At 35.2% G+C, this 16,699-nt stretch overlaps 1 protein-coding gene across 2 annotated transcripts in view; it reads right to left on the bottom strand.

Moving 5' to 3' along the window:
• Positions 1–16,699, bottom strand: part of LOC128645527 (MOB-like protein phocein) — a 223,774-nt gene that overhangs the window by 28,356 nt on the left and 178,719 nt on the right. For both annotated transcript variants that reach the window (XM_053698564.1, XM_053698562.1), the window contains one exon: positions 16,488–16,599. In XM_053698564.1, the coding sequence (XP_053554539.1) occupies positions 16,488–16,599 (112 nt within the window). The remainder of the gene's footprint in view (positions 1–16,487; positions 16,600–16,699) is intronic.

Raw genomic sequence — 16,699 nt, 5'->3', positions numbered from 1 at the left:
TAGGCGCAATAACTTGAAAGTAGTGGGGGTACCTGAGGGGAAGCAGTTTGAGGATTTAAATAAATTCATAACACAAATATTACCAGCATTGTTGAACATACCTCAAACGCAGCCAGTTATAGAAAGGGTGCATAGGATAGGGCCATCACCTTTATCTAAAGAAAATATGAGGCCAAGACCAATCATAGTTAAATTCCTGAATTACCAGGATAAGATTACCATTTTTACAAGCCCTTTCGTAAAAATCAACCTATATTACTAGAAGGTACAAAAATCCTTTTATTTCAAGACTATGCAGCTGAAACTGCCTCAAAAGAAGGCAGTTGGCTCCGGTATGCACTAAGTTTATACAGCAGGGGCTGCGAGCGACAATCTTACATCCTGCCAGGTTACGACTTGTGTGTAACAACACTTTGCATTTTTTTGATTCTGCCCATACGGCAGAATCTTTTTTCACCAAAAACTGAACACCTGAGCAGTTGAGGTGACATACTATTTAGTTTTTTTTTTTTCCCCTTGGTAAAATTAGGAATAGATCTGTTATTTCTCATTTTATTCTCTAAGATGGGCCCTTTTCAGCAAATGGGCAACATACGGCTCAGGTGGATTAGTCGTATGTTTTGGGGTTCTCCTTTTCTCCTTTTTTTTTTTTTTTTTTTTTTTCTCTCTCCTCACCCATCTTCCCTTCTGGAGCATAGATTCCAATTATAATAACTGGGATTAAGTTTACCTCATGGAATATAGGAGGGCTAACTTCTCCTATTAAGAGAAAAACGATAATTTCCTATTTGAAGAAAATAGGTACTGCTATTGCTTTTTCTACAAGAAACCCACTAAAGACTCAAGAAATTCTTAAACTAAAATCTTCTTGGGTTAAGGAGGTCTTATTTTCACCTAGTTCTAGCCGAAAAGGTGGAGTTGCTATTCTTCTGGGTAAAAAACTTAAATATGAGATAATACAAAGTGAATCAGATGAGGAGGGGAGATATATCATACTGAAAATTAAGATTGCTAATGTTTTGTATACTTTATGCAATGTATATGCTCCAAATGTTTTTAGTCTCTATTTTGGGATACACTTCAGGCCAGGCTCATGACATTGTGCAGAGGGTTTCTTAATTTTAGCTGGTGACTTTAACATGGCTCCTCAGTACCCCAATTGATAGAATGAGGCAGCAGCCATTAGTCAAAAAAACTAAAGAGATAATCTTGAGGCAAAGTTGGTTCTCCAGGATCTTTTCTAACTTTGAGAGTTAAGGATATTTGGAGGATATTGAATCCGGATACACGTGATTTTACATGTCTCTCAAAAGCACATAAATCACGGTCACGGATTGATTTATTTTTGGTTGACGAAAGACTTTGTAAACACAAAGTATCAGCTCAAATCTTGCCTATTGTGGTATCTGATCATGCTCCAATCTGCTTTGAGATTTATACGACTGGCCTTTCACATATAAATAATCGGTTTTTCTTTCCCAAATATTTGTCTGCTGATTCTGGATTCAGAGGCTTCCTCGAAACTAAGTTTCAGGACTTTGCCTTGTTTAATGCGGAGGCTAGAGCCCGTCCTTCTTTGTTCTGGGAAACTGCTAAAGCAGTGCTGAGGGGGGAAATTCTGGCATACACCATTAGGCGTACCAAGAAATTTAAAAAACGCGAAAATGAACTTCTTCGCCGCAGTTACAAATGCTTATAACTCATATTATTAGAAAAGACGCCCCAGAAATGGGTTAAATATATTGCTGCATTAGAAGAGAGAGATTCATTCCTACTATATAAATCTACTCAGCAGGAAGTTCGGTTTTCTGCGAAATTCTACAAATATGGGGAACAAGACGGGAAAACTTTTGGCTAGAATGTTAAGGCAGGACTTAGGTTCACAGTTAATAGATTCCCTAGAAAAAGAGGGACGGTTGTTTAGTTCCTCTCAGGATCTTGTTCAAATTTTTTATGATTACTATAAGGGAATATATTCCCCAGGACTTCTGACTTCACAGAACGTCGGAAATTCTGGGGAGAAATCTCTTTTCCAACATTAACACCACCTAGTCTAATTAAGGAACTTGAATCCCCCATTACGGAAATAGAAGTTGCAAAGGCAATTAAAAATTTGGCATATAAAAAGCACCCGGCACCGGACGGAATACCATAATGAGTTCTATAAAATGATACCCTCCACTGTAATACCTGATTTAACCTTATTATTCAAATATATATATATATATATATAATATATTATTATATATATATATATATATATATATATATATATATATATATATATATAATATATATATATATATATATATATATATATATATATATATATATATATATATATAGAGGGAAATGAACCCTCATCTAATTTTACAGCTTCATACACGTCTTTAATTTTAAAAAAAGGGTAAAGATGCAAGAATGGTTGAGTCATATAGACCCATAGCTTTGATGAACACCGATTATAAATTGTTGACTACGATTCTCGCCAGAGACTCCAGTCCCTTCTTCCCTTGATTATTAGCCCAGATCAGGCTGGTTTTATGAAGAATAGGAACTCTGCGGCTAAAATAAGGGAACTCCTGCTTACCTTGGATTACTTTTCGAATGGTACGGATGCTGATCATTCAGAGGAGGGAAGTATTCCAGACTTGGCAATTTTGGCTATCGACGCCGAAAAGGCCTTTGACTCAGTTTACCATGATCATCTTCTATTTTCATTAGAACAATTTGGGCTAAAAGGTAAATTTGCTAAGTTTATTGAAAAACTTTATCGTACAGCCCTCCACAAGAACGATAGTAAATGGCCAGTTATCCCCAGACAATAATTCTGCATAGGGGGACTAGGCTAAGGGTGTCCCCTTTCCCCGCTTCTTTTTAATATTGCCATAGAACCTTTTGCTATAATGATAAGACAAAGACTGGAGGGGATTGGGTGGCTGGGCGGGAGTTGAAAATAGCATTATATGCTGATGATATTCTCATTTATCTTTTCTAATTTACGTAGAAATTTACCTATTCTCTTATCAACTATACAACAGTTTGGTTCCTTTTCAGGATATAAGGTAAATATAAAGAAATCTGAACTTCTTTGATAAGGCACACAGACTTGCTCTCCTATAAATGTACCCTTCTCTATAGTGAATGACTCATTTAGATATTTAGGTATAAATGTCTCAAGTAATCCTGATTCCTGGTATTCTCTGAACATTCTCCCGTGTTGAATAAGGTTAAATCAGTTTTTTAAGAACTGGCAGACTTTACCCTTGTCCTTGTCTGGACGAATAGCAGCTTATAAGATGATCTTATTACCAAAAATTCTATATGTCCTTCAAAATATTCCTTTGATTTTGAGGAAAGAACGATTTAAGTTTATTCAACTCACAACTCTGGTTTTTCCTGTGGCAAGGTAGGAAATCCAGAATATCACTTGCAAAACTCTCCCTTCCAATAGGATCCGGAGGCCTGGCTTTACCTGATTTACGAGTATATAATTATGTATTCTTGGTCCGTATTCTAGCAGATTGGCTTTTAGCTCATAATTATGTTACAAATAATGACTTAGAGACCAGTATTTTGTTACCCTTTTTCACCTATTGCGTTGATTCATCTCGACACTACTCATATCCCACCCCAAGTTAAACGCTATAGATCTATTTATAATATAATTTTAGCTTGGAAGAAAGATATGTACTTTGCTAGGAATAGAACATCGGGTGTCGAGTTTCCTAGGTTTTTTGGGGAACCCACAATTTCAGTTAGGAACACCATCCTCAATCTTTTTAGAGTGGAAGACCCAAGGGCTTGTGAATGTTCTTCAGATACTTGATATAAAAAAAAGATGTGTGAAATCATTTGATGCTATTAGGGTGGAATTCAATATCTCCCAGAAAAAACTTTTTTGCCTATCTCCAGGCTAGACACTATGCTATGAAGTTAGGTGAATGAGTATGGCTGAATTGGTCATTGGGGCGCATAGAAAACTGGTTCATTCTGGCAAAAAATAGACTCATGTCAATTTCTCCATGCTATTTGATTATTGTCTCCGACAAGGGCACAATTAATCTTGATAAAATTGCTATTAATTGGGCCACATTGATATCTCAGGAAGTAGAATCTAAAATACCTTCTCTCTCAATTCGAAAGGTTAACTCAAACAACCCCTTTCTGCCACATGGAGAGAATCTCATTTGAAGTTGTTACACATGACATATTTTACACCAGAAAAAGGAACGAAATGCGGCAGCACGAAATTTATTACATGTCCCAAATGCTCGTTTCCCTCCGCAAACCTCCTGCACATGTTATGGACCTGCCCTAAAATTAAAAACGTATGGTCCAAAGTCCAATTTTGGCTTTGCAAGATACTAAAGCTCTCATCATTAAATTTGATAGGCAGACACATAATTTTTCTCTTTCCTGACCCAGAAGATAGACAACTCAATGTGAAGTTTATTAATATAACTATATTGGCTGTTAGATATCTTATCTTCTAAAAAATGGGAAAACGCTTACGGTCCCTAGTATATCAGAAATTAAAAACTGTTTAAAAAAACAATGCATTCTTGAACAATATAATATTAGTGCTGATAATGATGTCCATGTTGTTAAATTCTTTCTCAATGGTCAGCATTTATAAAAGTTTTTTCTCCCACGGAAATTGAATATTTGATACATCCTTTACGTAATTCTGACTAGTTCTGCTGGGGAGATGGTGAAGGGGTGTTTCCTTTTTCTTTTTTTTTTTCTTTTTTTTTTGTTTGTTGTGCTTATTATGTTTATTTTGTTTGTTCGGGGGTATTGTGCTGTTTTTCTATGTAAAAAAAAAAACCCAACAAGGCATAGAGTATCACGAAGCATAATATTATTATCTGGGTTATTCTTTTTCTTTGTATAAGACACATCCAAAGAGTTGATGGGTACCTATAACATAGTATTGAATGTGGATAATTTATATACTATATGTACACTTGTTATACCCAAGCTATGGTTGGAAAAAGTTCTACTTTTGTTCTTATTTAATGGCTATGTTTCTTTTACTACTTTTTGATTGTTATGGGTCCTTGTTGGATATAAATAAATATTTGAAAAAAAAAAAAAAAATGGTACATGGTCTAAAATATAAAAACGTACAAAGAAAGACTATGATCTAAATATGTATAGTTTAGAGGATAGAAGGGAAAGAGGCGACATGATAGAAACCTTCAAATATATGAAGGGACTTAATAAAATAGAAGCTGAAAGCATTTTTCACAAAAAAATAATGTCAAAATCTAAAAGTTAGAGGATAGCAGATTCAGGAGAAATTTGAGGAAGCATTTTTTTTTTTACAGAAAGGGTGGTGGATTCATGGAATAAAATTTCCATTTGAGGTGGTAAACACAAAGACCGTAAAGGAATTAAAAAATTCCTGGGACATGCATAAGGCTATCCTAAGGAAAAAGTAACATGTAATATGGGTAGACTTGATGGGCCTTTTTGGTTCTATCTACCGGTCAAATTCTAGGTTTCTATATACAGTGAGTCTAAGTCTCACACGACTTTTTCTAGAATAGATTTATTTTTGGTAGGGGTTAAATATATGTTGGGACTGGACCTTGAGACAGACATAAAGGACATGTATTTATCAGACCTCTCAGCAATTACATTAAAAATTAGACATAATCCACAAACTAGATCAAATTACTTTTTCTTCCCCCCCCCCGATATTTATTACATAATATAAAATTTCAAAATTGGATGTTGGAAAAATGGAATGAATTTGTTTACTGTAATAAATCTTATACAGAGAAAGTAGAGATTTCTGGGAGTCCGCAAAGGATTCTTCTATTGAGATATCAAGGCTTGCTTATTAAACAAAAGAAGGCGGCGAAAGCTAGAGAAAATACCACAACTTTCAAATGCTTTGAGGAATAGTTATGGGAAGTATCTGGAAAACCAACAAAAAGAGAGAGCTTCTTAAATCAAAAGTATTGTTTAAACGATATAAAAAAAAAAGCTCTTTATTTCTGAATTTTTAATGGGAATACATTAGAATGGCTCTCTTGTTTAGTTAATTCACGTAAAAAGAAAAACTATATAGATGCAATTAAAGCTAAAACAAAAGATATACTAAACACATCTTAAATTAAAAGATGCTTTTTATAGATATTTTCAAAAACTATATTCTGCAGAAAACATGATAATTTAAGTAAACAGACTTTCTGGAGAGTATACGAGTACCTAAATTAGACGGAGAAAAGTTAGAAGATCTGAATGCACCTATACCAATGAAGAAATCTTAAGAGCTTATCAAATTAGCTGCAGCAAATAAAGCTCCGGGCCCAGGATCAAGTCCCATTGAATTTTAGAAGATCTTAAAAGATCAGATAGTCGGCACTCTACAGGGTCTATTCAACAAATATTTCATAAAAAGCAACATGGCTTTTGCCATACTTTACTACTTCTAAGATTAATCTTATTCTAAAAAAAAAAAAAAAAAGACAAAGACCCGGAGTCAGTTGATTGATATAGAACGATCTCAATGTTAAATATCGGACTAAAACTTTTAACAGCAATCGTAGAAAGATCGTCAAGATGACCCTGCTTCCAAAAATCTTGTTCCTCTGTCAAAATTTACCTCTATTTAATAAAGATACAGATATAAAGAAATTATATTCTTGCTGTTCTCAGTTCCTATGGAACAAAAAGAAAGCAAGGTTAGCTCTAAGGAAAATTTATCACAGAAAAAGGAGTGGGGAGGGCTGGGTTTCCAGATCTCAAACTATATAATCTTTCATGCATGATGAAAGTGGCCAGTGATTGGATTACGGGGGAAAAAAATTCTGTGTCTTACACCAATATAGAAAATGGATTTAGTCGAGATAGCTTCAGTTACAGAGCTACTTCATTTTAAAAGGAAAGATATTCCAAAAGCGATAAAAAAAGATAGGAAAAATGACTATACAACATTGTATTAGCTTGGCTAAAAATAAAAAAAAGATATTAGCTGTAAATAACCACCTATCCAAATACCCTACTGATTTGGGCAAATGCGGAATTTGCTCCTAGTCTGGTCACAAACATTTTTAAAAAATGGAAACAGAAAGCTTTGAAGTGTATAGTATTAACTAGAATATCTGTCTTTAGTACATGTTTAAAGCTTTTGAAACTTCTTAGACAAGATTTTGGATTACCGGCAGAAGATTTTATGCTTACTTACAGGTCAGGCACCATTACAATTCCCTAATCAGTAAGTATGGTAGAAATTTGTCACTTGGAGAGCTGATTAAGGTACAGTTATATAAATGAAAACAACATAGAAAAAGGAAGTGGGGATTTCACAATAAGAAATTCCCAAAAGTCTAGGTAAATCCCGCACAACTGTAAAATTGAATAAAAGCGCTACAAAAAGCTTGTATGTCAAAAAACAATATAAATATTTATTAAACAAATGCACAAATACACACATCACATTCATACAGTGGATCCCACACAAAGCAGTATTATAAAGTACTGGCCAAAAAGGTATTATCTGGTGCACCAGGGGAAATAGACCAAACCAGTCCGTTTAAAACTTGCAGGTATTTGTAATCCAATAAGTGCAGCGTTAATGCAAGAAAGGATGCAGTTATACAGTCCCCGGTGTATAAAGACCAGTTACTTCAGACTTGAACCCCCAGAGTTACTGAGTCGGTTGGTGCTTAAAAGGCATAGCATAGGAGGAGCAATAGAAACACGCGTCTTTATTCACAGGTGCTGTATTCTTTTAAGACAGTAATATTCGGTGTACAGATGCGTATAACATTCTACCTGTATTTGTTCACGGCGGTCGCTCCTCCTAGCTGCCTTGTTCAGGAGTGTCCAGACATCAGGGGTAAGTCACGATGAGCAGGGGATCTGCTGTAAGGGATGCCAAGCACGACGAGTCCAAACGCTCGTTTCGCTCTTCAGTAAGTGCAGCATGGAGCTTCTTCCAGGTGCTAACGACACCCTTGATTACCAGCCTTTTTATTGGATACCGGTTTCCAGAATATTTTCGATTTGATGAAATTTATGTCAATCACAATTAGCCGCTGTTGCAATGTCTTTGCAATTGTTACTTTTATATACGGCTAAATTCAGGGCTTCTCAAGTAACCAAGGTGAGGTATTCAATAGCAGAAGTTGTATTATATACAATTAAATGATTCAGATACTCACTACACACACACATCCGCAACAAATCATATAAACAAAATATGCTAAAAACAGTTTTATTTCAATACACCATTGTGCAATATTTAAAAGACAATACTTAATTATAATGTTATGTGTGTCAAATTATTCTAACAGCAAATATGTGCATTTTAGCTCATCATAGTAGTATATATTTACAATTTTGATTTATTTTGTTACTTTTGAGATCCCATTGTCTATACATATATGGAAATAAATGGAGATGTGCAGACAAAGTAAGGTATAAGGAATTAGCCTAAAAAGGAAGCAAATTCCAATTTTTCATTTAAGCCATTGGGAGATAGGGTGTTTAGTTTGTACATCCATCTTGTTTCTTTTTGTAAAAGAATTTTATCAATGTCCCCCCCGCGCATGCTCAGTTTGACTGATTCTATTCCAATGAAGTGGAGTTCATCAATTTTTGATTTGTGAAATTGAGCAAAATGTCTCGCCACTGGGCTGTCAATATTGAAGTCCTTTATATCGTCTCTATGTTCTGTAATGCGGGAGCGTAATTCTCTAAAAGTTTTACCCACATAAAAGCATTTACACGAGCAATCCCCTAATGACAGCAAGGAGACCTAACAATTTGAAAGATCTCCTTGTTAAGAGCGAATTTAACAAAGTGCCTACATCTAACTGGTTAGAACGCAATGCCCAAAAAATAGTCGGCAGTTCCCCCTGTAATCACTGTGTCTGCTGTCAATTCGTGCAGAAAACTAAGACTTTTAGCACGAATACAGGTGTCACATATAAAATTAATTCTTTCATTAATTGTTCCACAAAAGGAGTCATATCTTCTCTATTGCTCGTGTAAATGCTTTTATGTGGGTAAAACTTTTAGAGAATTACGCTCCCGCATTACAGAACATAGAGACGATATAAAGGACTTCAATATTGACAGCCCAGTGGCGAGACATTTTGCTCAATTTCACAAATCAAAAATTGATGAACTCCACTTCATTGGAATAGAATCAGTCAAACTGAGCATGCGCGGGGGGGACATTGATAAAATTCTTTTACAAAAAGAAACAAGATTGATGTACAAACTAAACACCCTATCTCCCAATGGCTTAAATGAAAAATTGGAATTTGCTTCCTTTTTAGGCTAATTCCTTATACCTTACTTTGTCTGCACATCTCCATTTATTTCCATATATGTATAGACAATGGGATCTCAAAAGTAACAAAATAAATCAAAATTGTAAATATATACTACTATGATGAGCTAAAATGCACATATTTGCTGTTAGAATAATTTGACACACATAACATTATAATTAAGTATTGTCTTTTAAATATTGCACAATGGTGTATTGAAATAAAACTGTTTTTAGCATATTTTGTATATATGATTTGTTGCGGATGTGTGTGTGAGTGAGTATCTGAATCATTTAATTGTATATAATCAACTTCTGCTATTGAATACCTCACCTTGGTTACTTGAGAAGCCCTGAATTTAGCCGTATTTAAAAGTAACAATTGCAAAGACATTGCAACAGCGGCTAATTGTGATTGACATAAATTTCATCAAATCGAAAAGATTCTGGAAACCGGTATCCAATAAAAAGGCTGGTAATCAAGGTGTCGTTAGCACCTGGAAGAAGCTCCATGCTGCACTTACTGAAGGAGCGAAACGAGCGTTTGGACTCGTCGTGCTTGGCAGCCCTTACAGCAGATCCCCTGCTCATCGTGACTTACCCCTGATGTCTGGACACTCCATGAACAAGGCAGCTAGGAGGAGCGACCGCGTGAACAAATACAGGTAGAATATGTTATACGCATCTGTACACCGAATATTACTGTCTTAAAAGAATACAGCACCTGTGAATAAAGACGCGTGTTTCTATTGCTCCTCCTATGCTATGCCTTTTAAGCACCAACCGACTCAGTAACTCTGGGGGTTCAAGTCTGAAGTAACTGGTCTTTATACACCGGCGACTGTATAACTGCATCCATTTCTTGCATTAACGCTGCACTTATTGGATTACAAATACCTGCAAGTTTTAAACGGACTGGTTTTGGTCTATTTCCCCTGGTGCACCAGATAATAACTTTTTGGCCAGTACTTTATAATACTGCTTTGTGTGGGATCCACTGTATGAATGTGAATGTGTGTATTGTGCATTTGTTTAATAAATATTTATATTGTTTTTGACATACAAGCTTTTTGTAGCGCTTTTATTCAATTTTACAGTTGTGCTGGATTTACCTAGACTTTTGGGAATTTCTTATTGTGAAATCCCCACTTCCTTTTCTATGTTGTTTTCATATGTATCTTTCTAGGAAGCACCTGTTCTCTAGTTAATTACTTATTAGTGTGCAACTCTCACTTTTTGTGTTTTTTTTGTTTACTATATCCATTAGCTCCGAATAAGAGTATTTTTTACCTTGGAGTTTCTGAGTTTGCACCTTCTAAAAATATTGAAATATTAATTACAAGGCATTGTTTCATTGTTATAAAAATTATCTTAATGATTAAAAGCTTTGTTGCCAAATCACAATTTTGAGACCCTATATTTATATATATCTCTCTTAAATATGGCATTTAAATTATCGGATGAACGTTGGTCTACTGATATTAATGAAGCCTTTACAATGACTGGAGATGTGCAGATAGAGGGGGAAGATGAGGCCATACATGATGTTGTTTCTGCATTCAAATTGTACAAGAAAAAATTGACAAAACAAATAAAAATTAAATGGGAACATCAAAGTCTTACTAACTATTTAAAGATGGAGATAATTCCTAGAGGTCTGAGAATCCGCCTAGACCCCGGCATTAATTTGCGAGGTGTAGATGCGGATAATGAATTTATAGCTAAATGGAATGAAATATTAACAAAATGCTCACTTGATCTGATTGCATTAATAATAGAGGAAGATGGTAAAAAACTGGAAAAATGTAAAAAAGATGTGGATGATGTGTACGAATGTTTGCACAAATTTGAAAATGACACATCATTTGAGAAATTAAATAAAGAGACACAAAAACTTATAGAAAAATTACAAGGGGAATTAAAAACACGTAAGAGGAGGAAATTAATAAGAGATCAGGAAGACTATAGGAGAAATAAAATCTATATATATAGGAATAGAATTAACACAAGAAATTACTATGATTCAGGTACAGATAATTCTGATATGGATTCTGATGGTGAAAATAAAAATAATGATTCAAATAACCAACGTATGCACCCTTTAGGGGTAGGACTAGACGAGGTGGGAGGAGGAGGCACGGGAGGGCAATCCCAAGAGAGGAGAGAAGGAAGAGGGAGGGGGAACAGACGACATCAGGGACAATATATGATGACCAGAAATCGTATGAGATACAACTAGAAGAGGAAAGTGACTCACTTCTAGGCCCACCCCCCCCCTCTCATAAAATGGGTATTGTCAACCTTTCCTCATTCCCCCTAAATCGCGAACATATAAAAGTACTGGAAAAGGGACTTAGTTTTTGCCCTTCTAATAGTCTAGATTTATTTGAGGTCACCAAGGACTTACATCTTTTTGCGAGAAAACTCGCCTTAAAAAAAGATAATGACGCCAAAAATACAAGTAGATCTGGCCTGTAGAAAAGAGAGAGATACTCTGGATTGTCTGGAGACTCTTCTCTACGAACAGAGTAATGAAATTACAGATATCCTTCCAAAACAGATTTAAAGAAAAAATCTACTTACATGCCTCTTTTTCTTCATTCCAAATATTTCGGTTTTTGTTCAAAATGTTCTCCCAGGAGTTGGACACAAATTCAAACTACAAGATTGTCAATGATAATCTTACTAAATCTGAACCGTAGAGCCCTTAAAGAACTGATTAATCAACAGGAATTGGTCATAAAACCGGCCGACAAGGGGGGTGGGGTAATGTTGTCATTCTTACTCAAGAATACTACATTAAAGAGGCAATGCTGCAATTACTTGATGAAACACAATATGCCAATCTTCTTTTGAGGAATTTCATAGATCTCACAATGAACTTCTTTTTCTACTAAATGAAGCACGTAGAAATAATTTGATTACAAGCAAAGGTTTGGCTTTCCTGTATAGTCATAAACCAAAAACACCAGTTTTCTACTGGATACCAAAGTTTACATAAATCCATTAAAAATCCACCTGGACGCCCCATCATCTCTGGGATGGGGGGCCCCACTGAAGGAATAAGTAACTATGTTGATAGGTTTTTACAGCCGTTTGTAAATGACTTACGTACCTTTGTCCAAGATTCAACAGATGTGGATTAAAAAACTCGATGGAATCAATGTCTCTGACAAGACCATTTTGGTTCTCGTTGGGATGTTGAATCCTTATATCTTCAATTCCCCACTCTATGGGAATTGCAACTTGTGAAAAATTTCTCAATACAAGAGGAGTGGGCTATAGCAAACATTCTAAATTTGTAAGTAAACTTTTGAAATTTGTTCTGGAAAACAATATTGTTTATTTTTGATGGATAATACTATAAACAGAAACAAGGGACAGCAATGGGGGGCTTACATGCGCCCCCAACCTATGCCTGTTTACACCTTGGTGGATGGGAAGATCAAATTGTTTTTGGTGGAGCATTCTGGACATAGTTGAGGCGTATGTAGCCCTCTGGATCGAGATATGTGGATGATATCCTCCTGCTATGGATGGCTAGTGAGGAGGATCTACTTAAAATTTGTTTCCCTCCTGAATAAGAATAATTTAAATATCTTCTTAACTTGTAGTTATGATTCTACTACCATCAAACTTTTTGGACTTAAAAATTAGTAAGAACGAAGGTAAAAATTGAAACAGAAGTGTTTCGAAAGCCGACTGCAAACTAATAGCCTTCTTTTGGGAACGAGTCATCATCCTGAAATCTTAGAGAGGGGTATTCCCTATGGGCAATTTCTGCGGCTTCGCAAAATTTGCTCTAGAGATCAAACCTTTTAAACACAGGCCAAAGATATGGCGACTACGTTTCCTTGAGAGAGGCTATTCAAAAAGATGTGTAAAAAGAGCACTCTATAGAGCATCTCAGCATCAAAGAAAAAGATCTCCTGTACAGAAAGAATACAAAAGTGAGAATGTGGAAGACACTAAAATCCGATTTATTACTAAATATAATGCCCATTGGAGTAAAGTTAAAAGTATTCTTAACAATAACTGGCATTTGCTGACTAATGATTCTACATTACACCAACATGTGGGGGATTATCCCCTAATGACAGCAAGGAGACCTAACAATTTTAAGATCTCCTTGTTAAGCAGCGAATTTAACAAAGTGCCTACATCTAACTGGTTAGAACGCATGCCCAAAAAATAGTCGGCAGTTCCCCCTGTAATCACTGTGTCTGCTGTCAATTCGTGCAGAAAACTAAGACTTTTAGCACGAATACAGTGTCACATATAAAATTAATTCTTTCATTAATTGTTCCACAAAAGGAGTCATATATCTCTCTATTGCTCGTGTAAATGCTTTTATGTGGGGTAAAAAACTTTTAGAGAATTACGCTCCCGCATTACAGAACATAGAGACGATATAAAGGACTTCAATATTGACAGCCCAGTGGCGAGACATTTTGCTCAATTTCACAAATCAAAAATTGATGAACTCCACTTCATTGGGATAGAATCAGTCAAACTGAGCATGCGGCGGGGGGACATTGAGTAAAATTCTTTACAAAAAGAAACAAGATTGATGTACAAACTAAACACCCTATCTCCCAATGGCTTAAATTAAAAATTGGAATTTGCTTCCTTTTTAGGCTAATTCCTATACCTTACTTTGTCTGCACATCTCCATTTATTTCCATATATGTATAGACAATGGGATCTCAAAAGTACAAAATAAATCAAAATTGTAAATATATACTACTATGATGAGCTAAAATGCACATATTTGCTGTTAGAATAATTTTGACACACATAACATTATAATTAAGTATTGTCTTTTTAAATATTGCACAATGGTGTATTGAAATAAAACTGTTTTTAAGCATATTTGTGTATATATGATTTGTTGCGGATGTGTGTGTGAGTGAGTATCTGAATCATTAATTGTATATATAATCAACTTCTGCTATTGAATACCTTCACCTTGGTTACTTGAGAAGCCCTGGAATTTAGCCGTATTTAAAAGTAACAATTGCAAAGACATTGCAACAGCGGCTAATTGTGATTGACATAAATTTCATCAAATCGAAAAGATTCTGGAAACCGGTATCCAATAAAAAGGCTGGTAATCAAAGGGGTCGTTAGCACCTGGAAGAAGCTCCATGCTGCACTTACTGAAGGAGCGAAACGAGCGTTTGGACTCCGTCGTGGCTTGGCAGGCCCTTAGCAGCAGATCCCCTGCTCATCGTGACTTACCCCTGATGTCTGGACTCTCCATGAACAAGGCAGCTAGGAGGAGCGACCCGCAGTGAACAAATACAGGTAGAATATGTATATCGCATCTGTACACCGAATATTACTGTCTTAAAAGAATACAGCACCTGTAATAAAGACGCGTGTTTCTATTGCTCCTCCTATGCTATGCCTTTTAAGCACCACCGAGCTCAGTAACTCTGGGGGTTCAAGTCTGAAGTAACTGGTCTTTATACACCGGGGACTGTATAACTGCATCCATTTCTGTGCATTAACGCTGCACTTATTGATTACAAATACCTGCAAGTTTTAACGGACTGGTTGTGGTCTATTTCCCCTGGTGCACCAGATAATAACTTTTTGGCCAGTACTTTATAATACTGCTTTGTGTGGGATCCACTGTATGAATGTGAATGTGTGTAATTGTGCCATTTGTTTAATAAATATTTATATTGTTTTTGACATACAAGCTTTTTGTAGCGCTTTTATTAAATTTTACAGTTGTGCTGGATTTACCTAGACTTTTGGGAATTTCTTATTGTGAAATCCCACTTCCTTTTCTATGTGTTTTCATATGATCTTTCTAGGAAGCACCTGTTCTCTAGTTAATTTACTTATTAGTGTGCAACTCTCACTTTTTTGTGTTTTTTTTGTTTACAGTTATATAAAGCAGGGGATTTACCGCAATTTCAGTCTGGTACGATCTACTAATGCAAAAATTAGGGTTTAGAAAATTTAGAGAGACTACAAAATAAAATGGCAGGAAGAGTTCAGCTGAAATTTCAGCAGAGGATAATAGAGATAGGTTATCGGGTAGTACATAACTGTACCAATGTGCAAGCTTGGAGAGAGGCCATATGGAAAGTTATAAATAAAGGATATTTGACCCCAGAAAAATTATCCAAATGGTCTCCATGGAAGATTTCCGCTTGCTCTAGATGCTCTTTCCCAAGGGCTGATTTAACACACTGTTTTGTTTGTGAATACATTTTGGCATAAGAGTACATTTTCGGTTGAACAAGTTTTTTGATAAGGAAGAAGACCCCTAAAATGTCCGATTTTTTCTATATAACAGACCGGTAGCTGGTTAAAATCAGGGATTTGATAAATACTTGTATCCTTATGGGCAGGGAATATAATTTCACGCTCTAGAAATCCAGAGCCAGTCCTAGTATGAAGGAATTTATTAATAGAATATCAAATTACTCTAGAACAGTAGGAGTCCAAAAATTCTTTGCTAAACGGTGTAAGGGTTATTCTTTTCATAACCCGAAAGAACACAAAGACAAATAGTTAGGTCATTTTCATAAATCTGATTTTTTTCTGTATAAATTGGTCCTACATGGACGATTCCCTGATTACTGGCTAGAATAACATGATTTGACACCCTGGTATTTTGCTACAACCCTGCCCGATCAGGGGCTAATTATTTATTATTTCTACTATCACATCCATTATTCGGAGTTGAAAGTGTTACTTCCCCTTTTTTTTCTCTCGTCTCCTCCCTTCCCTTTTAAATGGGTAACAGGCAGTAAGCACAGTATTACATAAGATGCTTCAGATACGGTGTACAAAGGTCACCCTTTATGGTTAGATAATATGGGGTAAACAATGATTGAATTGTGTTTGACATGTTGCTTTTGTTCTTTTTCTGACTAGAGTGTGAAATTTATAGTAATTTTTTTTTTTTACACACACACACACACACAGACATACATATACACACATACATACATACAATATACACACATTATATATAATATATATATATATATATATATATATATATATATATATATATATATATATATACACACACAACACACATACATACATATACATATATACACACACACACACACACACACGTATATGTATAAACCACATACATACAATTAACTAATTAAAAATCAAAAACAGATTAAGCCTTTTTTTCTGAAAAACAAAAACATACCTCATATTCATCAAATATTTGGCGATGATGAAAGTATGCATGAGAAAATATTCTGTAAATTCTACGACACACCGATCCTAGTTTGGCTACAGAAGATTCTTTAATGCTAACCCTGCAAAACAACAGTATTATATATATTTTAAAAACATTCATATATATTCATTATTCCATACATTTTAAAAATATAAATATATACAATTTGCAAAAGTGAA

This window comes from Bombina bombina, chromosome 1 (genome assembly GCF_027579735.1).
Source record: "Bombina bombina isolate aBomBom1 chromosome 1, aBomBom1.pri, whole genome shotgun sequence".
Taxonomy (NCBI): Eukaryota; Metazoa; Chordata; class Amphibia; order Anura; family Bombinatoridae; genus Bombina; species Bombina bombina.
The sequence above is the reverse complement of the archived record's forward strand: the minus strand, read 5'-3'. Positions and strand labels throughout refer to the sequence as shown.